The 23483-nt window shown below is 44.8% G+C and overlaps 1 protein-coding gene across 6 annotated transcripts in view; it reads left to right on the plus strand.

Annotated features, from left to right (window-relative positions):
- The window catches only part of LOC137436882 (alpha-aminoadipic semialdehyde synthase, mitochondrial), a 248802-nt gene that overhangs the window by 151042 nt on the left and 74277 nt on the right, over positions 1 to 23483 (plus strand). For 3 of the 6 annotated variants that reach the window (XM_068131086.2, XM_078787111.1, XM_078787113.1), the window contains 5 exons: positions 9465 to 9560; positions 13350 to 13462; positions 15870 to 15958; positions 16350 to 16526; positions 17794 to 18028. The exons of the other annotated variants lie outside the window; for them this stretch is intronic. In XM_068131086.2, the coding sequence (XP_067987187.2) occupies positions 9465 to 9560; positions 13350 to 13462; positions 15870 to 15958; positions 16350 to 16526; positions 17794 to 17900 (582 nt within the window). In that variant the 3' untranslated portion in view covers positions 17901 to 18028. Of the gene's footprint in view, positions 1 to 9464; positions 9561 to 13349; positions 13463 to 15869; positions 15959 to 16349; positions 16527 to 17793; positions 18029 to 23483 lie in introns of those variants that run through there. 6 annotated transcript variants of the gene reach the window in all.

Genomic DNA, 23483 nt, shown 5'->3' on the forward strand with positions numbered 1-23483 from the left:
GTCATTACTTGCGCTCATTGAAAGCTGGAGAACTGCACATATATTTGGATATATATATATATATATATATTTACATATATATATATATATATATATATATATATATATATATATATATATATATATATATATATATATATATATATATATATATATATATATATATATATATATGTACATATATATACACGACTGGTCAAAAGTTTTAGAACACCTCAATTTTTCCAGTTTTTACTGAAATTTATGCAGTTTCATGTCCAGTGAATAACCTGAAATGGTACAAAGGTAAGCAGTAAACTGCCCGAGGTAAAAAAAAAAGTTTAGGTTATCAAAAACGGGAAAATAATGTAAATTGCACAGTTATATTGTAAAAAAAAAAAAGGCCTTCTTCAGGGAATAAGTAATGGGTTAACAACTTACAGATGTTCTGCAGCAATGTAAGTAAATTACGCCTTGGCAGTTGATGCAAACAATTCCTACAGGTGTCCCAACCTCTGCTGATTACTTAATTACAAACTCCATGTCTGTATAAAAGCAGTATTGGAACAGACTGTTATTACACCCTTTGAAGCATTATTTGGACAATATTGCACTGCAGGAAGTAGTATGTTGGAAACTGGAGGAAACTCTGACAGGAAGAGATCTGGCAGACCCAAAGACACAACAGAATCAGAAGACAAGTTTCTGAGAGTCAACAGATTGCGTGGTAGGCAGCTCACAGGACAACAGTTGCAAGCACAGCTTAACACTGGTCGAAGTAAGCAAGTCTCAATTTCAACTGTGAAGAGAAGACTTCGAGCTGCAGGTTTGACAGGTCGAGTGGCAGTACGAAAGCCATTGCTAAGATGGCAAAATAAGAAAAAGAGCCTTGCCTGGGCCATGAAGCACCACCAGTGGACTACTGAGGACTGGAAGAAGGTCTTAAGGGCCAATGAATCAAAATTTGAAATATTTGGTTCATCACACAGGGTTTTTGTACGCTGTTGAGTAGGCTAAAAGATGGTTCCTCAATGTGTGACATCAACTGTCAAACATGGAGGAGAGGCGTGATGGTCTGGGGCTCTTTTGCTGGATCCAGAGTCGGCGACTTGCACAGAGTGACTGGCACCCTGAACCAAAAGGGCTACCCCAGCATTTTGCAGCGCCATGCAATACCCTCTGGTATATGCCAAGTTGGTCAGGGGCTCATCCCACAGCAAGATAATGACCCTAAACACACCTCCAGGCTATGTCAAAACTACCTTCGAGGGAAAAGAACAAGACGGAAGGCTTCAAATCATGGAATGGCCAGCACAGTCTCCAGACTTAAACCCCATCGAGCTGGTTTGGGATGAACTGGACAGAAGGGTGAAAGCAAAGCAACCTACAAGTGCAACACATTTGTGGGAACTTCTGCAACAGTGTTGGGAAGAACTTCCCGAACAATATTTGATTTCCATTGTATAAAGAATGCCACGAGTGTGTTCGGCGGTTATATCTGCAAAAGGTGGCCACTTTGCTGAGTCAAACATTAAAATTAAAATTTTGTTAAACAAAATGATTCTATGATTTCTTTTTTTTATCTCCAATTGTTTATTTGTTCTATGCTTAATTTCAGAGTACATTGAGACATTAAACTGCGTAAATTTCAATAAAAACTGGAAAATTGAGGTGTTCTAAAACTTTTGACCGGTAGTGTATATGCAGTATATATATATTGTTGCGGATATGGGATTTGGCCTCCATCCATATCCGCTTGTAAATATTCCCCTATTTCCCCCAATACTCCCCAACTATCCCCAATCCCCCATTCCCTAGTCCCATTGTCTGTAAATAACACTCTGTAGCCCCGACCTTCCCCTTTTCCCCCATTAAATGTCGTGCCCAGGTTCACCGCATCTCACGTAGACAACTATAGGACATCTTGCTAGTTATTCTTAGTCTATGTCAGTTAAGGACTCGTTTCCATTAATTCTGACTCTTCGTTGCACCAGAATGTGATTGTATGGCACCAGTAGTAAGTTTAGGACCTCCCCATACCTCCCCGCATCTCTTCCCCATGAAACAACAACACCAACAACAACAACAGCGGCGCAGGGAGTGCGCGTCCTCACTCCGGCTTGGTTAGCCGCCATTGACCATGTGCTCCGACGGGGTTACCACTCAGGGGCTGACTGTCAGCTCCTCGTCAAGGGCGGAGCCCGGTAACCCCCTGCACCCAATAAGAAGCGGCAGACCGATTCCATCTGGGGCGGAGCTAACGAGCCGAGGGCGTGTCACTCCCCGCTGGATATGCGCAGGAAGACGGAGGTGACGTCAGATGCGCCTCAGCTTGGACAAAGAAGGACGCCACCTCCGAGCGCTGAGACACCTCCCTGAATCTTTTGGACCGGACCGGGTCGATTCTGCCCCTGAGCCAAGGTGCACCTTGAGCCATCGATTCTGCCCTTCCTTGCCATCAATCCCTGTGTGAGTCAGTCTTGTCCCGTTTGTCTGTGGTCTGTCGGGAATTAAGATAAGACCGTGTATAAGTGCCCACCTTTCTGTGCTGTACCTCTTGTGTCGTATAATCGAAACGTTCTGCATATCCCATATTATATCCTCCTCCGGAGGTCTTGAGAACTGTACCCCTGGTGTCGTGTCATTTAACCCAGCCGTTGTGTCCTTTCCTTCATTGATCTAGAGTAGCGCGATTCGGCCAACGTTCGAGTATAATCGGGTAACTTGTGCGAACACGGCGGCCATTCCGCTCAGCCCAGCATAACATCTTAATAAGTCGTGTCAGTAACAATTGGTGTCGGGAAGTGGGATCGGTCCCGGAGCGCGTTTCACGCGCTCGAAATTATAACGGCGAAATTTAATTGTGTTTTACAAAAAAAAAAAAAAAACCCGAATTTTGAAAGTCGCGCTATGGCAGACCAAGACGGCTGGGTTCCGGTAGAGGAGAGTGAGGCAGGGTCGATCCAGGACCAAATTGAGGGACATGAGGAGAGCGAAGCAGTGAGGGTAGCAGGGTCGCAAAATGGCGTCGTCGCGTACGAGGTTGCGGGCGCGCAAAATGGCGCCTCGCACATAGCCACGACGACCGCGCCCGCAGCCGTAGTATCGCCACCGGTGGATTTGAACCTTTTTCTTATGCAAATGAAGGCCCTTATGGACAAGAATAATGAAGAAATGAAAAACAGTATGGGGGCAATGAGGGACGAAATGGGGGTAATGAGGGACGAAGCGAGGGGTACCGGTGAGGGGTTAGACAATAATTTTAAGGGATTAGACAAGAAATTTGGGAAATTAGACAATAGATTAGGGGAAATACAGGAGGGGTTAATGGGGGTAGAAAACAGAATGGCCGCTCAAGAGAATCAAATGGAAGGGATGCAAAAGGGGTTAGAGGGGTTAGAAAACAGTATGGAAGGCAAATTGAGGGACATGAGGGACCAAGCGGAAAGGGAAGTTAAACAAATGGGGCAGCAGATAGAGGGGGTCAGAATGGGGGTAGAAACTAAACTGGATGCTCACAGGGAGGAAATGGAGCAGATGAGGGTGGCATCTGGGCAGGAGATGCAAGTGATGGGAGAGGAGATCAGAAGAGGGGTGAGTGAGGAGGTCGGAGGAGTGCGCGAGGAGGTGAGGCACTGTAAGGAGCACATGGAGAAGGAGGTGAGAAAGGGGACTGTAAAGTTACAAGGGGGCATAGAGGACCTGACGCAGGAGGTGGAACAGCTGACGGAGGGACCAAAAGGACTAACGGAGCAGGTTCAAAGGAACACTGCGGTATTAGGAGGGTTAAAAGCGACACAAAACGACATAAAAAACGACTTGATAGCGACAAAGAGGCAATGTCAGATGGTACGTGAGGGACTGACAACGAGGTTGGACGAGGTGACAGAGGTAATGGAGACGAAGGACCGGCATGGTGAGGACGCACATGGAAACGGTCAAGGTAGCCTTAGAGGACGAGCTTGAGGAGACGTACCGGGAAATAAAAGAGGTGAAGCAGAAATTAGAAGAAGTGGAAGAAGGGGTGAGCGAAATTAAGAAGCGACGGAGAGAGGATAAGAAAGAGATAAAGGAGGAAGTAAAAGAATTGGTCCAAAGTCTGTGTTCGGATCGTGATGATGTGCTCATTAACCGGATGAGGGATTCGCAGGTGATGGAGGAGAAGCGAAGAGGAAGAGGACCCGGTGTAAGTGGTGACCAATATGGTCGTGCGTATGATGCGCCAGGTCATTTAATGAGCTTGGGGGTCGAGATGGACCCGGGTGTTCGTGAGAGGCCGTTGGTGAAGTGTGCGACAGGTCTGGTGTGCGAAAAAGGAGGTGTGCGAGAAAGTCCGACTCTGGGGTGTGTGAGGAAAAAGTGCGTGCCAAGGAGTGAGGGTGCTGGCGAGAGTGAGTCGGTCGTAGCGCGTGTGCGAGGGAGCACATGGAAGCGCGGTGTGGTAAGTGTTACAGAGGGTGTGACGGGAGAGTGTGCGCAAGAGTGTGCGCGAGAAAGGTGTGTGACGGACAGGTGTATGAGGAAAGAGTGCGCTGTCGAGAGTAAGGGTGAGTGCGCTGTCAAGAGTGGAGGTGAAAGTAGTGAGAGTGACACGGAGCGTGAGTTGGTTGTGACAGGTGAGAAAGGATGCACACCTGGAATGGTAGAGCGTGAGTGGGAATGCACGCTGGAATTGGTAGTGAGGCATGTGGTTGGGTGTGCGAGTGAGAGCACACCAGTGATTGTCACAGAGGAGGTGACCGAGGAGGGGGCGCGAAGAGGTGTGTTGGTGAGGTGTGCGACCAACGAATGTGTGCCAAAGTGTTCGGTGGTCAGGTGTGTGACCAAGGCTGGGAGTGGAATGAGTGTAGCTGGGTGTGTTAGAGAAGGTACGACGAGGAGCATGGAAACGGCTGGATGTATGAGCACGAAAGGGGTAGCGTATGCTTGTAAGCATCCAGATGAAGCATCGACGGTAACCGGGTTAGAGGTTAGAACGACTTATAGCCGAATCGGGCCCTCGGTGCGTGCCGGGCTTCGCGTGCAGCGAGAACCAGCGGGGATCCGAGCCACGGCGGGTTCGAAAGGACCGCCGTGCGCGATCCACGCTGGGCCTCGCTTTGAACGGCCGCGTCCGTGCTCCACTAGGCGGAGCGGGCAGCCCGATAGGAAGGGTCGTCATGGCGACCACTTTTTGTTGAGGCATTCCGGCAGGTCGAGATCGGGCAATTGGATGGCTCCGCGCCGAGGTGGTGCGTGGGATCTCGGCCCGGGTAAACCTCCTTCCCTGCACCGAATGCCGGACGCATCCAGCCGCTGGCACAGAACAACCCGCATTCATGGCTTGGCTGTACGAAGCCGAGCTTTAGAAGTACATTGGCGCGCCGAGAGGCATTAGTGAGTAGACTGTGTGACGAGGATAGTGTTTTGGACCCAAAATTAGAGAAAAACAAAATTTGATGATTGGAAAATGATTGGCAGTAATGATTGGCAGATGATGGGCAGTGATTGGCAAATTTTTGATTTGTTGAAATTTGATGTGCCAAATTGGTAGTGGGAGATGCCCGATGTGGTGGGATGGCAACTCTGTCATCCCTCACGAAGTGGGGCAAATGCGCACTAGTTTATGGGGTGATGGCAGTGAAAACTAGCCCGGGTGGGTTAGGATATTGATAGGGCCCTAGAAGATGACATTAGGTGACGTTAAGGTTAGTTAGTGACTGATACCTGTAGTGGGGACGCAGGTAGATTAGTATGGATTATAATGACGAGGGAGCGCAATAGTTTAAAGGGACGACTGGGAAGCGCAAGTTTCAGAGGGGAGTAGTTAGATGAGATGATGCTGTGTGAGAACTGGACAGGTGTGTGGAGCAGTGTGGAGCAGTGTATGAGTAGTGAGTGTTGTGGATCAGCGCGAATGCGCTTGGGGAGAGAAGGGTGCAGGTGGCACCAGGTGTGAGAGCACAGGTGTGCAAGTACAGGTGTGTGGAATATATGGAGCAGAGAATGAGTGGTGTGGAGAGAGTTGGAGTAAGTGGTACGGAGTGGAGTGGATGGTGCGAAGGTGTGAATGGGGGAAGAGTGGACCCCCATCACGGATACCCGGGGCGGGTAGTGTAAGTGTTAGGTAGAGGGAATAGGTAAATTGTGGTTGGATATTGGCATTTGTGGTGCGGTTGCAGAATGGTATTGTGGATGGGTGCATTAGTGTTGTGGAAATGGCTGGGCGTGTAGCCTGTTAGTGTGTGTAGTTGGTTTGGGCACTCCACCACTGTGAGGATGTCGGCCAGGTGAGGCCGCAGGTGGGCTCTGGGAGCCGGTAGAGTTGTGGATGGGGCCCGAGGATCCGGAGGACGGACCCGGGTAGCCCAGTGCCAGAGAGGGCACCGAGTGGGGAGAGCGCCAGAGGGCCTTCCCCAGGTAGTTAGGTTAGGGTAAGGAGCAGGTAAGCTCGGGTGGCAACTGCAGTGGTGGAGGTGTGCAGGTGGGTAGACCTGCTGGGAGAGCTACACGTCACAGCCCAGAAATTGTGCGAGGGCACCGGGAGATGAATCGGGGGAGTGAGACCCCAAATTGAAAAGCACCACAGTTTGGTCAATGGGAATTGGTTTTTAGAACCCATAGTGTAAGAGGGCCAATGGATTGGCAGGGAAAGACCCCGGGTAATGTAAAGTTGTTAAAGTCATTTAGGAAATAGTTAGGATTGATGAACCTGTCGCACCATACGCAGCCACTTACCTGTGGTGATGATGATGACTCCACACCTGTGTTCTTTTGTTCTGTGTTGCAGGAAATGAGAATTGCTGTGAGGATTTGTGAGACACATCACGACGTGGATGAGACATTGGGGTGATTCCATCTCTCCCTCCTTAGGAGGGACTGATGATGAATTGGGGATGGCAAATTTTGATGTTGAGTTGGAGATGGCAAATTGTGATGACAGTTGGAAATGGCAAATTTGATTGGTTAGGAGGGAGAGAAGACGAATTTGGTTTATGGGAGGAACGGGGAAGACAGTAGGGACGTTTGTTGATTTGTAAAGTAGATGTTTATGGGTAGTGTTGTGTTTTGTGGATACAGTAAGGGGTAAGGGAGGGGCAATGTAGGTTACCTGGTGGGGGGGGGGGGGGCGTACGGTAGGAACGTACCTGTCTCACCTGGTTCCCATGTGCCCCCAGTGTGCATTACCTTGTATTGCGTGCACTTTTGCGCCCTTACCACCTTACTCACTTGTCTTCTTCTTTTGTCTCCCACCTCCGAGGATCTGGCTTTGGGGCAGAGAGAGAGGAGAGAGAGGTGCTGGCTCCGCAGTTGTGGGCCTGCACTTTCGCTGCTTGCTGCCGGGATCGATACACCATATGGACCGCAATTTTTGTGGCCGCCCACCATGGACCGCAGTTCTCTTGCGGGCAAGCACCACCCGTTGATGGACCTATGGGTCAACGTGGCACCTATGCCATACAGGTGAACCACTTTTAGTTGGACCCCTGACACCACAATACAGAAATGGACGCGGTTGGCGCCTTTCTTTATTTTTGAAAGAAGCCAGAAGGCCAAGTGCACTTCATGAAGGCAAGACCAGCGGCAGAACATCGGCCGGCTGCGACACCACCGGTGATTGTTGAACACTTTATTGGTGCACCGGATGGTGCTGACTGTACATGATGGGGTGGTGCTTTTGGTGCTTGGAAGGGGTGCTCTGCACATTATTAAAGGCCGTAAGGCCACAGAGCACTCGTGGGTTGGTGTATCGATGCTGGCATGCGTGCTCTCTCTATGCATAACATCTGCATGTGTTCCTCCAAAAACAGGTCCTGGATCGTAGTGTAAATATCAGTGTAGTCTTGTGTAAATAATGCTCCCTACCGGCTGTATGTTTAGTTTGAGAATTCTTTCCGCGATTCGGTTATCCTGTGGGTGTGTTTCTGTGAGGAGAAGGGTGCAACGTCGCAGGGGGACATATTTACTCATTTGTGAACATCTGTAAAACTGTCGCACTCAGGGTTGAGTTAATAGTAGAGGGAACTACATCTGAGTGCCACACTAACGTAGGTAAAGATTTATCGGGTCGGGACGCCCCGAGGTAGAGAAGGGTGCAATGTTGCGGATATGGGATTTGGCCTCCATCCATATCCGCTTGTAAATATTCCCCTATTTCCCCAATACTCCCCAACTATCCCCAATCCCCCATTCCCTAGTCCCATTGTCTGTAAATAACACTCTGTAGCCCCGACCTTCCCCTTTTTCCCCCATTAAATGTCGTGCCCAGGTTCACCGCATCTCACGTAGACAACTATAGGACATCTTGCTAGTTATTCTTAGTCTATGTCAGTTAAGGACTCGTTTCCATTAATTCTGACTCTTCATTGCACCAGAATGTGATTGTATGGCACCAGTAGTAAGTTTAGGACCTCCCCATACCTCCCCGCATCTCTTCCCCATGAAACAACAACACCAACAACAACAACAGCGGCGCGGGGAGTGCACGTCCTCACTCCGGCTTGGTTAGCCGCCATTGACCATGTGCTCCGACGGGGTTACCACTCAGGGGCTGACTGTCAGCTCCTCGTCAAGGGCGGAGCCCGGTAACCCCCCGCACCCAATAAGAAGCGGCGGACCGATTCCATCTGGGGCGGAGCTAACGAGCCGAGGGCGTGTCACTCCCCGCTGGATATGCGCAGGAAGACGGAGATGACGTCAGATGCGCCTCAGCTTGGACAAAGAAGGACGCCACCTCCGAGCGCTGAGACACCTCCCTGAATCTTTTGGACCGGACCGGGTCGATTCTGCCCCTGAGCCAAGGTGCACCTTGAGCCATCGATTCTGCCCTTCCTTGCCATCAATCCCTGTGTGAGTCAGTCTTGTCCCGTTTGTCTGTGGTCTGTCGGGAATAAGATAAGACCGTGTATAAGTGCCCACCTTTCTGTGCTGTACCTCTTGTGCCGTGTAATCTAAACGTTCTGCATATCCCATATTATATCCTCCTCCGGAGGTCTTGAGAACTGTTCCCCTGGTGTCGTGTCATTTAACCCAGCCGTTGTGTCCTTTCCTTCATTGATCTAGCGTAGCGCGATTCGGCCAACGTTCGAGTATAATCGGGTAACTTGTGCGAACACGGCGGCCATTCCGCTCGGCCCAGCATAACATCTTAATAAGTCGTGTCAGTAACAATATATACACATATACTGTACATACATACATACATACATACATACATACATACATACATACATGTATATACACGTATATTGAAAAATAGCATTTTCTGCAATTTTTATGTTTTCCCCCAAAAACACTAAATTATTCCATTCCCAGTGTTGAAATAAATCTAATATGTTTGCATGCATTTGAATTGCTTGTAACGTTAAGAAGCCACTTTACTGCATTTTGAAGGAAGTTTATCCCTCCTGATCAAGAATGAGGAAACTACTTTAAAGGCTGAGTACCTAATGATGAGGAGGATACAATTATGTTTGTGCTTGTGTGTCTTCCTGGTGTTTTATCAGGGGACTAATGCGGTGTGGAAGAGCCTACTGCATCTTGGCTTGTTTGATTCCAATCCGAATCCAAACCTCTTCGTCAAGTCTTCCAACCAAACTTGGGTAAGGGAGTATCATAATGTCAGCCACTGCGTAGCGCTGAGACATTCCTCTACTCAAGCCTACTTATCAACATGCTGTGCAACAATGCTTGGAATTTGAGTAATATTGTGAAAATGTATATTTGAGATAATTTAAGAAATTTGAAACAATTGTGTGGAAGACAGAAAATTAATACAACTAGCAACGGTACCCACCCTACGGACGGGGCTTCAATTGGGAGGCCCAAATGAAAAGGCAAAATATCAGAAATTGAAGGGTTTTTTTTATTTTAAATGATTCATATAAAGACCCGTTGAATCATATCACACGCAAATCATCAAAATCTAAACAGTACATGGCGCCCATTTTGAAAAAAAGATTGAATTCTGCAAAACGGAAGCGGCTGCTACACGTCTTTCCCAGTCCCACGTTTATGTTTGAAGAGTGCGCGCCGAATCTGTAACACGGAAGCGGCCGCTACACCTGTTTCTCAGTCGCTTTGCACACGCTGCCATGTTACTTCGGAGCCGCACGTTTATATAGGAAGAGTTAGTCAGGAGTCGATCTGCTCTCTCCTGGTACGTGGAATAAACAGTATTTGTAGAATTTCAACAAAAGCCACATCACTGTTCATATCGGTAAATATTATTCCATCGTGTTTGGAAAAATTGGAAAATTGGAAAAATTGGAAAAACAATATCGCCTATTTTACTCCAGGGGGGTCCCAGAATTACCCACCCAAAATATCGTTGCGATCGGTTCAGCCGTTTTTACGGTACCTTCGAATGGACAGACAGACATTTGGTGAATTATAGTAAGATTCTACTGTATTAGCATTTGGATTTTGCCACAATAATCAAACTTGAGGTGGACCCTCTCAACCTGCATGTGTATAGTTATCCACACACCTATAAGCAGCTGGTGATTTGTATAAAGATTTGTTTTTTCATTGTATACAAGATCGAGGCTCGTGTAAGAGCTAACATCAATGACAAATAAAACAAACGGACACACAAAACATACAAAAAAGGGAGTGGGAGACAAGATGGGGAGAGAGGGAAGCACACAAGTATAACAGCAGAGAACAGGGACCACGGAAGATCTGTGGGAGGGAGAGGGCTTGGGGGGAGGAGGCATGGGAAGCCGGGGGGTGGGGGAGGGAGTATAAAACACATGGGCACTGCTGGAACTTCCAGGAAAGAAAAAAGTCGGTATTTAAAAAAAAACGTGGATTTGGGGTGAATTAACGGGGGTAGAAGAGATCAAGGTTTTGGATGGGGGAAGATAAGAGATGGTGGTGTACAGCTGTTTTAAAGACCTGGAGGGAGGAGTGGGATTGAAGAGAGTGAGGGAGTTTGTATTTGCAGCAATTATTGAAACTCTACCTGATATATTTTATATCCTAGTTAATCCAGCCAAAACAAACTGCCTTCCTTGTTGTACCTGGACACTGTGTGGGGTAAGTTGTTCTATGAACTCTCCAGTTGTTTGGTGGGTGGCTGTTACGTTTTCACCCCTTTCTGTTTGTCTGGTTGTGAACAGGATATCTCAAAAAGTTGTGGATGGATTTGGATGAAATTTGGTGGAGAGGTTGGGTGTGTGACAATGAATAAATGATATGATTTTGGTGATGATCCAGATGCGGATCACAGAATTTTGTTTCGTGATTCTTCACCATTGAGAATTTGATAGAACCAAAAACTATATATATACCACGATATTTCAAAAAGTTGTGGCTAGATTGGGACAAAGTTGGTGGAAGATTTGATTAAGTGACAATAACAAGCCTATTAGATTTTGGTTCTGGTCTTTTTTTCTTCTTTTTTTTTCAGGATCGAGGCTCGTGAAAGAGCTAAAAAGTAGCCTTAAAGAGCTAAAAAGTACTGGTCTGAATCCAGATCCGGCCTATCAGTGGGACACAAAACGTAACTGTTCAGCCTGGTGAAGGTACGCTCTCTACCGAGTGCCGTTCTAGTTATTTCTGCATTTGGAGTTTGGCTTTACAGCTACTTCCAAGTGGAGAAGCCCCAAAGGGTGAAAAAAAACTGCAGTTTTTTTCTTATCATTATTTTTTTCTTGTAAATTATTTAAAAATAATTATATGTAAATTACTGCTTGTACTCGAGAATATGCATATTGTTTTTAAATCGATGGTCTTCATCCATGTCTCTATATGGCAGTAATAGTACTCACTGGTGCCTTCATTCGTTTGAACATCTTTGAATGTTTTTTCTGCTAACCTTTGTATAAAAGTCTGATCTATTTACTTAAATTCCCCACTGCTAGTTGGTGTGTATGAGACACTTCTTTTGTAGTTTGTGGGTTTATTCTTCTGCTGAAGGAGCTTTCGTCTTTTAGGAAAGGTTGTCCATTTTTGTGTTGGAAAATTGTCTGTATAATTGAACCTGGCATACTTTTCCTGCATATACCTTTCCTTACATAGCATTCGTTCTTCACAAAGACAATGTTGCAGCAGCCAATAGAGTAATATTATATCTTTCTTTAGTGTAGCGAACAAACTCTTTCTCCTGCTGTCAATGATAGTGTCCTGTCCGCCGCTGGTCACCACCAAGCCTTGGACGGATGAGCTGAACCAGCTTTAACTCCTGAGGCGATCTCCAATTATGGCGGTTATTGATGCGCGCAGGACTGAAGAACCACAAAGCGTTTATTCTTGTGAACACACAGGTTTATTAACGAAATCCACAAAGAACGATACAACAAAAAGGTAGCAATAATTATTTACAAGAAAATAAGGAGCGGAATGAGAATAAAGAAAATAAATGCTGAGGTAAAAATGCTAAGGCGAGGATCCTCCACACAGACACAAAAACTCACACAGGATGAGGTAAGAAAATAACAGTGATGCTCCGGCACTTAGCTGGACCAAAATGGATCCCGTGGAAGATCAGCAGTTGTTGAGGCCTGAAGCCACACAGGCGGGAAGCCCGGAAAGATAATGGCGGCCAAAGCCGCGTGTCGAAGGCACCGCGGGCGCCCAGGAGTAAGGAGAGCAGGGAACACAGCCCTTGTTATCTTCTCCTCCATCCACCGCTTCACACTCCTTCAGTTCGATATAATAGAAAAATCCTCCTTTTAGGTAAAGGGAAGCACAGCCACATCCTGACACACACCAGCACCAACCTCCACACCGGCACCACACAAAGTAAAATGCTCCCCTCTCTCTCGAACCTTCTTCTCCAAAGCCTTCCCTTCGCGCTCCCGCTCCGCCCACGTCATCGGGCCGCGTCACCCGAGGTGGGGGAGGGGTGGGTGGCTTGCCAGTCCTGTCCCCTGCCCATCGAACCATTGTAGCCCCGAATGGCTGGCTGATGTTATACTTGGCCAGCTGATGTTATAAATGTTAGGGATGGCCACAGATGGTATTACGGACAGGGGAAATTAACCTTAATCCTGACTACTACCTAACATGGCATCACCCCTCGTATGATGCACATCTAAACAACCTTAAGCTACATTCTCCCTAATTATTACATCGATATGCTCCAACACGTCACACGGTCCATACTATTTCTATTCAGTCTTACCTTTCCTATGGTATTTTCTAATCTAACCCCATAAACGTAACAATATTAACTCAAGTAAAGGACTTGCATCATCACCGGTACTCCAAAATCCCAGAAGACTTCCTTTTTAGCTCCTAATCATTGCCTTTGTTGCCTATACACAGAAGTTTAGAGTGGTAAACATATGCTAATTGTACCAAACAAAGGGTGATATGATCAGCATAATAAACTTTATGCTGGGTCACTGTTAATTGTGTTATTCTGTGACTGTCTGCATGGACAGAGCAACTTGATGAGCAGAATGCTCGGAGTACAGATGTCAGATAGTCACAGTCTAAGAGAGGCTGTGAAGAGGCGACTCAATGGGGATGAAGCACAGACATCAGCAATTGAGCAGTAAGTGTTTCACATAATGAGAATGAATTTTCATCAAAAATGTAACCGCAAAGAGGAAGTGTGCAAGCTTCATTACACTACGTGCTGTGACCAAGTACCTTGCATATCTTAAAGGGAGTGTACTCCCCTTTGAAACTTGAAACAGAGGAATACTTCATTTTGTCAAGGCTATAGTATCGGTCTGTATTTTAGCGAATAATTCTAATATTAGGTTTTATCAACCAAAAGTTAACAAATATATGCTAATTGCTGTGGGAAGCAGTGTAGTCGAAATATTGAGAGCAAAAGAGCCCTTTCTTGCCTTGGTGAAGGCCTAACATCAAAAAACATCAGCTTCTATTTTTTTTCCTCAATGGCAGTCAGCATGCCTTTGTCAACCTTCAGTTGATAAAACCTATTGCTCACCTTTGAGCTCTGTTTGAAACCGGCAAACACTGATCTGACAAACAAACTAACTTTCTGGAGTAGTGTCTTCAGAGATAGGTATAAAATCAGTTACACACGTCCAAAAAAAGATCAGTTTATTAATCATTGATTGATATAAGTATGCCAACCTTACTGGTCATGGATAGATTGGTAATTTTGAGTAACTGGAAGCACCCACTCCCTGAGGAAGCAGCCAGAGGGATTATGTTATTATCCTTATTCAAACGTGTAATTCAAAATAGCTCTCCAAAATACCTCTTACAGTCTTGCTGCGCAATTCAAACCTCACTGCACTGGAAAATGTGGGACAGAAATACTGTACTCTTCTGTAAAGGGTGAGGACTTGTAATACCCTCTCCCACCTGGAGGTGGAGCTACACGATATACATTTACATGGAGAATTTGTGTCTCTGCCACCTCCCCGCACCCCCAAGACCACTGGCAAAGATAAAATCATGCAAATGTGGCTGTAATCGACCCAGAACTCTAGCAGGAGTAAGATGATAAACACACACACACACACACACACACACACACACACACACACACACACACACACACACACACACACACACACATACAAACAAGAAAGATGTCGTGCAGAGCACGATACTTGCAAATTCCACCCTCTCCCTAGAAAAAGGCACCATGGATACATCAAATTGTTCCTTTAATCAAGATTAAAATTGATGATCTTAATCAAAGCACAGCTCAATCGGATGAAAATTGATTCTTATTCAAATGAAAATTGATGATTTTAAAAGTTTGACCTTGAATTTACCTTTGACCTTTTGACCTCAAAAATAGTTGTTATCACAATTCAGTGATGCACTATGCAATTGCTGTTCAATTCTCAGGTTAATAGGATGCAAATTGATGATTTTTCAGACGAAAATAGATAATTTTACCTTGACCTTGAGTTGACCTTTTGACTTCAAAAAAAGTTGGTTTCCCAATTCAGTGATGCACTATTTTTTTTCTTTTTTTCTTTTGTATACAAGATCGACGCTCATGAACGAGCTAACGTCAATCACAAAAAAGGACAAACGGACACACAAAATATACAATAAAGGGAGCGGGAGACAAGATGGGGAGAGAGAAGGAAGCACACAAGTACAACAGCAGAGAACAGGGACATCGGGAGATATGTGTGAGGGAGAGGGCTTGGGGGAGGAGGCATGGGAAGGTGGGGGAGGGGGGTGGGAGAGGTATAAAACACATGGACACAGCTAGAACTTCCAGGATAGAAAGAAGTCGGGATTTCCAAAAAAAAAGTGGATCTCGGGTGAATTATCGGGGGAAGAAGAGATCAAGGTTTTGGATTGGGGAAGACAAGAGATGGTGGTGAACAGCTGTTTTAAAGACCTGGAGGGAGGAGTGGGATTGAAGAGAGTGAGGGAGTTTGTTCCAGAGGTGGGAGTAAAGAGGAGTGAAGGTGAGCAGAGAGTCTTGATTTTGGCAATTTCACCAGAAGCGGGTTACTGGCAGATCTTGTGCGACCTGGAGGAATATTTGGGGGACAGAGCCCAGAGAGAGCTGGGGGGGGCAAGGCCGGATAGGAGTCGGTAGAAGACAGAATGCAATTCTCAGAATGTAATATGCAATTGCTGTTTAATTCTCAGGTTAATAGGATGCAAATTGATGATTTTCCAGGCGAAAATAGATGATTTTACCTTGACCTTGAGTTGACCGTTTGACTTCAAAAAAAGCTGGTTTCCCAATTTAGTGACCCAATATGCAAATCTGTTCAACTTTCAAGACAATCGCATGAAAAATGACAATTTTTGAAATTTGACCTCAACATGACCTTCGACCTCAAAATCAATAAGCTTCTCACTTGTGACTACCTCTACAACTTCGTAAAGTTTCATGATGATCGGTTTAAAATTGTAGTTGTGGATAGGTTTGTTATCTTAAGACCTTCTTTCGGTTGTTTATATGGACATTGCTTTAACTCTGTCTCTCCTGGCTGTTCGAACAGGCTCGGTCTGCTAGGTGATGCAAAGGTCGGTCAGGTGGACAACGTTATGAAAGCTCTGATCAACCATCTGGCATGCACACTCACCTATGGTAAAAGGAAAACCCATAACAATTACCTTCAAATGATGTAATATGGGCAAGTTCATTGCTTTTTGTGTTTATGTCCACTTTTTATGTGGAATAAAAAACATTAGTATCAGGCAGCTTGTAAAAGGCCCATCTAGCTGAGATAAATAAATTAATTATGGGGTCCTTGACAAGGAACTTCAATGCAGGAGGAGGCCATTGGGCTCTTCAAAGCTCTCATATCTTTAAGATGTGGCTTTTTCTTCTCACCCCGAGCCTGTGAAAGCTTCATGGTGCAAGATCTTTCAGGACAATGTGGTGCACTGCATACTGCATTGTGTTTCCAAAATTGACAGAAATACAATTGCTATTGCTTCACATGTGTTACCTTATTGTTGGCGTTTTGTGTATTTAGGTTCTGATGAGCGAGATATGGTCATCCTGAGAAATGAGTTGAAGATAAAGCTTCCATCAGGAGCCCAGGAGACGGAGATTCAAAGTCTGGTTGTTTACGGAGATCCCAAAGGCTACTCCGCAATGGCAAAGACTGTTGGCCTACCTTGTGCTATTGCAACACAGATGCTACTTGATGGTACAAGTTTTTTCAGGCATTTTATTGTCAGAAGTGTCACTGTGCACCTACGGTGGTGACCATGTATAGTAAGGTGGGGTAAAATGCCCTTGGCAGGAAAAGTGTGGAAAGATGTCCCCACTCCCTAACCTCCCCCAAACAATTTCCCCATTGCATGTAATACATCCTCCAAAGTACTTTGCTAAAGTACACTGAGCATTTTAAATTTGAAATTGCTGATTATACCATCTGCCAGACAACCCCCTAGTGCATGGGCGTTTGGGATACTGAGAATACAACCCAAGTTTCTTGCCAAGGGCATCTTCCCTGACCTTACTTTACATTGCGACCGTTTTAGTAAACATGGATTCTATCATTTCTGATCCACTTCTGCTAGTAGTAGCATCTTGAGTGATGTAACCAAATGATCCTGGTGTACAATGGATGGAATCAACAGAACAAGCAAGGAAAAATTGACCTTTTGGGCATAAACCCTTCATCGGAGAAAAAGAGGAACTCCAATACCCGGTTTACCCTTGAAACATCAGCTTCTCCTTGCTTCCCACAGTGGTTAACATATCTCGATCAATATTCCTGTGGATTACCTCCATTGTCCTACCTGTCTGCCAACACAGATCGACACTATCCATCCTGATATACTCATCTTATTTTTATCCAGAGTTGAGGCTCGTGGAGGAGCTAGAACAGAATGGATCCGGGGGCAACAGAGCAAAACAAAGAGAAGGAGAGGGGGAAACACACAACAGTGGGGCTGAAGGACAAAATGGAGAGAAACTTTACAGACAAGGAAGAATATGACATTGAAGAGAATGTGGATGTTGGTTCCACAGGTGGGGGAAAAAGAGGAACGAATGAGTGAAGGTGAGCAGTGATCCTGGATTTCGGTAGTTTCATCAGAAGGGGTTGTTGCCAGACCTTGTGCGCCCTGGAGAAAGGTACGGGAGGGGGAGAGGAGGGGGGGGGGGGGGGCGGAATATAGCAGAAGGTGCAGGACCAGAAAGGAGGTGGTAGAAGACAGGGCCGGAGAACACTGACCTGTCGGCGATGTGAAAGTGATACGTCCATAAACTCAGCTTCATCGCAAGAGGCTCGTGGAGGAGCTAGAAGTCAATGAAGAAATTTCCATTGACTTCCAATGACTCATGTAAAAAAAAAAACACAACAAAACCATTACCATTATACCATTAAACCATTATATTGGTGAGGAACGTGAGATTGTTCTGATTATTTAACAATGTTAACATCTTTGCCATTCTCCTGTGTGCAGGAATGATTTTGGAGAAAGGAGTGGTGATGCCTTTTGCACCTGAGATCTTCAACTACATGTTGTTGAAGCTTAAAAATAGCTTTCTCTTTACAGAGGAAGTGAAGTAGCACGACTACACTACGAGCCTAAGATCCTGTGAAAAAACCCCTACACTACGAGCCTTAGATCCTGTGAAAAAAACAAACCCAAAACGACTATGAGAAGCTTCACATGAAATAAACATGAAAACTTTAAACTTTGTTTTACATATTATTGGTCCCTTGCATATACAGGGTGAGCCAGAAATATGGTTATTTTTAACACTCGTGTAAAGGTAATAGAACCACTTTTAGAGGCCATTTCCCCCCGCAGAGCAGGGGTTGGCCTTTTTCGGGCACCGCGGTCCCCTTTTTGAAGAAATGTTTTATGGTCGGATGCCCTTCCTGCTGCCAACCCTGTTAGTCACCTCTTGCAACACACAGGGAATTACCAGCAAGCTGGTACTCAATTTGCCAACCTCATAAGGATGACAGGCTGAGTCAACCACCCTGGCGTTAGATTCAGCGATCGACCGGGATTCAAACCCAGGATCCTAGGATAACAAGCTGGCACCCTAACCGCTAAGCCAACACAAGGCTTTGTAAAAGTAATAAAAAGTTGTATTTCAAAACAAATTCTTACAGGAAAGTGAAGTACATAACATGCCATTTATTTGTGGAAAAGAACATCGAGGGGATGCTCACCATTTCGTCTGACACATTCCTCCAATCTTGGACGCCGATTAATTATTCATGACGTTCTGCAACATGGCCACGTCAAAATCATTGATTTCGCATGTGATGTTTTCCTTAAGTTCATGAAGAGTTTGTGGACGGTTAACATATACTTTGTCCTTTAGATATGACCACAATAAATAATCACATGCAGTCAAATTGGGTTACCTCGCTGTCCATGGAATATAGCCGTTTCTGGAAATGACATGCTTTGGAAAGAGCGCCCTAACAGTAGTCATGGACACTCTGGCGGTGTGGGAGGTTGCACCATCTTGCTGAAACCACATCATTGGGCTCACTTCTGCAAGTCTGTTTAATTATCTGGAGAGGAAGTTCGAAATCATATCGGTATATTGAGCTGCAGTAACAGTGACGGCATTTTTCCGTTATCGTTCTCAAAGAAGTAAGGCCATATGATGCCGAACGACGAAAGTGCACACCACACTGTGACTTTGGGACTGTGTAACGGTTTCGTGTGCATTTATCTTGGGTTTTATGCTGCCACAAAACGAGTATTTTGCTTGTTTACACAGCCACATAGCTGAAAATGTGCTTCATCAGACATGAACAAATTGTTAGTCATGTTTTGGTTTTCATTTCCGTCCATAAATGAAAGCATTCCCTCACAAAAATTATAGCGGGCAATCTCATCATCTTGGCTTAATTACTGGACAGTTTAAATTTTATAGGGTTGAAAGTTTAAATTATTATGCAGTATGCGGCATAGTGTCATGGTGACGTGTGAAAAATTATTAAGGCTGATGCATGCTTTTGGCTGGAGCGATGCGGACTTCTCAAAACTGACTCCCTTGCACGCTCAATGTTTTGTGCCGTTCTTACTGATTTGGGTGCTCCTGGCGGTTTCTCTTTTAAAGTTGAACTGGTCCTCTCAAACGTCTGAACCATTAACTTGACATCACGAACAGACGGCACATTTCCATTACGTTGAACATTAAAATGGAGTTTGAATTGACGTTGTGCAGTAGATGCACTGTCACTATCACTAAACTGTCACTGTCACTAAAAAGCTTTGATAGCGAAAGCACGTTCTTCACCCGACAAGTTCCACATGGTCACTCAAGTGTTCTGCCTGCAAAAAAGAAAACTAAATCAGTTTAAAAAAAAAGCATTTTGTGCACTTTAATATACAACAACAACAACAGGAATTTTAAGGCCATTTTCCCTGCTGGAGCAGGGGTTAGCCTATGTACTTCAATATCATGAATAAATTTATTTTGAAATACAATTTTTATTTCCTTCACACGAATTTCTAAAATGACCATATTTCTGGCTCACCCTGTCTGTATATATGTATGGAAAACACACACACATCGATATATATATATATATTCGATATATATATATATATATATATATATATATATATATATATATATATATATATATATATATATATATATATATATAGCGGCTTCACGCTGTTGAATCCAAAGCTTTCAGAATCATTGGAATCTCCCGCGATGAAGCTATCTCTGAGGGCCTTTCACTCACTCACCGCAGGCAGGTAGGTGGTCTTTCTGTCTTCTACCGACTCCTCTCCGGCCTTGCTCCCCCAGCTCTCTCTGTGCTCTGTCCCCCCAATATTCCTTCAGGTCGCACAAGATCTGCCTGCAACCCTCTTATGGTTAAACTGCCAAAGTCTAGGCTCTCTGCTCACCTTCACTCTTTCATTCCCCTTTTCTCCCGCCTCTGGAACAAACTCCCCCACTCCCTTCAATCCCACTCCTCCCTCCAGGTCTTTAAAACAGCTGTTCACCACCATCTCTTATCTTCCCCCATCGAAAACCTTGATCTTTTCTACCCCCGGTAATTCACCCCAGAGTCCTTGCAGTGTTCATATGTTTTAATCCTCTCCCACCTCCCCCCAAGTCCTCCCGATGTCCCTGCTCTCAAATGTTGTGTTTGTGTCCTTCCCCTTCTTCCCCCTCTCTTTTGTGTCCTCCCCCCTCTCTCCCCATCTTGTCTGCCGCTCCCCTTGTTTTTTGTGTTTTGTGTGTCGGTTTGTCTTTTTGTGTGATTAATGTTTGCTCTTTCACGAGCCTCGATCTTGTATACAAAAAAAAAAAAAAAAAAAAAAAAAAAAAATATATATATATATATATATATATATATATATATATATATATATATATATATATATATATATAATTTAAAATTCAAATCGAAATGTTTACACCTAAAATGTATTATCACTAAATGGTGTGAAAATAAATGTAACTTTCGTAAGCCTTTGCTTGAAATCAAACATTGTGTGTGGATTCCTTTATTCTCAAAATGAGGTTTTATGGGCTAGTCTCCTGCTCTTTCTCTCTGGGTGAAGGGGGGGGGGGGGCGGTCGGGATGGGTGAGGAGAGGAGCGGGGTAGGGGATACTTGGCGCTGCCCAGCTGGGTGACCTTTTCCTGGCAGTGGTTTCGGGATGTGTTTGACATTGAGAAGCTTTGGAGTTATTGGCCTAATGATCGTTACCTTTTGCATGTGGGACGACGGCAGCACTGCCTGAACCCACATCCCAATAACACTTTTTATCGGCCTATAGCAGTGGGCCATAATAGTAGGGTGTTCAGTTAACGATGGTATTTTTGTTCACAATCAACGCGTGAAGTGAGACTATGTGCTCTACGAGTGCCATTCCAGTTATAAAGGTCTTTGGTACATATTAGATAACCCGAGGAGTTCTGGTTGTATATATTTTTCCCCATTTTAAATGAACTTATATACTGCAGTATCGCAAGATGACAGAATCTCCCGAGATTGTGAATTTGTTTTTTAAGTTTACTTTCAACATTGTTCTTAACGAAAGGAAACGTTAAGCATGGGGAGGACAGAGAGTTGAGGTGGAGGAGGCAGTAGGTAGACAGGTGATAGAGAGCTGGGAGAGGGTGTTTGAGAACTGGGGGTGGTGAGGGTGTTCGAAGACTTGGAACTGGAAAGAGGGAGGGGGTTGAGGACAGAGAATTGGGGTGGGGGGCAGAGAAGGGACAGAGAATTGGCGTGGTTGGGGGGCAGAGAGGGGACAAATAATTGGTGTGGAGTGGGTGGTGGGTAGAGAGGTGATCGAGAGCTGGGAGAGGCCTTATCGGTGATAGAGTTTGAGGAGCAGGGGTTTTTCCAAATATGCACCTATGGCATCATCATTAACAAACTTTATTCCCCATTGGAGAGTTCTTTACAATGAGCCATGTCTCAATATTCTATTCAGCGCTTTCGGAGATATAGAGGTGCAAATGTTTTCGGTTTTTCCAATATGGCGGCCACACCACGTGACTGATGACGTCATAATTATCATAAAAAATATTACACATGTGGAGTTGCACCGATGGTGAAAATTTCCTGTCAATCGGACCAACAGTTGCAGAGAAAATCATATTTATTCTGTGCAAAAAAACAGAGTGGCATTTGTCTTGGTGTTGCAAAACCACTTATCGCACTTTTGCTCTTGTTGAAAACCACTTTCCACACTTGTTTAGTGTTGCAAAACGACTTTTCCCACTTGTGTTATTGTTGCAAAAACCACTTTTCGCATGGGGAGGACATTTGGCATTGTGGCATTGAAAACCACTTTTTGCACTTGTGTTAGTGTTGCAAAACCACTTTCCACACTTGTGCTGGCATTGAAAACCACTTTACACACATGTACTCGTATTGCAAAACCACTTTCTGCACTTGTGCTGGCGTTGAAAACCACATCTTGCACTTCGGCTAGTGTTGAAAACCACTTTTCACGCTCCTGTTAGTGTTCAAAACCACTTTTTGCACTTGTGTTAGTGTTGCAAAATCACTTGTGTTGGTGTTGCAAAACCACTTTTCGCACTTGTGCTGGCATTGAAAACCACTCTCCACACTTGAGCAAGTGTTGCAAAATCACTTTCCAAACTTGCGCTCGTGTTGGAAACCACGTTCCACTCTTGTGCTGGCGTTGAATACCACTTTCCGCACTTGAGCAAGTGTTGCAGAACCACTTTTCGCACTTGTGCTCGCATTGAAAACTACTTTTTGCGCTTGGGTTAGTGTTGTAAAACCACTTTCCACACTTGTGCTTGCATTGAAAACCACTTTTCACACACTTGTGTTAGTGTTGAAAACCATTTGACTCCCTTATGTTAGTGTTGCAAATCCACTTTTCGAATTAGTGCTGGTGTTGGAAACCACTCTCTGCACTTGTGTTAGTGTTGCAAACCACTTTCCGTACTCATGCTCGTGTTGTAAACCATTATTCGCATTTGTGTTAGTGTTGCAAAAACCAATTCCACACTTCTGCTGCTGTTGAAAACCACTTTTAGCACTCGTGCTTGTGTTGAAAACCACTTTTCGCATTTGTTTTAGTATTGCAAAACCACTTTCCGCACCCGTGCTGCGGTTGCAAACCACTTATCACACTTGTGTTAGTGTTGCAAAACCACTTTCTCACCCGTGCTTGTGTTGCAAAACCACTTATCACACTTGTGTTATTGTTGCAAAAACCACTTTCCACACTCGTACTGGCATTGAAAACCACTTTTCGCACTTGTGTTAATGTTGCAAAACCACTTTCGCACTTGTGTTAGTGTTGTAAAACCACTTTCGCACTTGTGTTCGTTTTGGCAAAACCACTTTTCGCACATGTGTTAGTGTTGAAAAACACAATTGGCATTTGTCTTGGTGTTGCAAAACCACTTCACACACATGTGCTCATGTTGAAAACGACTTTGCGCACTTGTGTTAGTGTTGTAAAACCACTTTTCGCACATGTGTTAGTGTTGAAAACCACAATTGGCATTTGTCTTGGTGTTGCAAAACCACTTTACACACATGTGCTCATGTTGAAAACCACTTTTCGCACTTGTGTTAGTGTTGTAAAACCACTTTTCGCATTTGCGCTAGTGTTGAAAACCACAATTGGCATTTGTCTTGGTGTTGCAAAACCACTTCACACACA

The sequence above is a fragment of the Myxine glutinosa genome, chromosome 11, assembly GCF_964187855.1.
Source record: "Myxine glutinosa chromosome 11, kmMyxGlut1.1, whole genome shotgun sequence".
Taxonomy (NCBI): Eukaryota; Metazoa; Chordata; class Myxini; order Myxiniformes; family Myxinidae; genus Myxine; species Myxine glutinosa.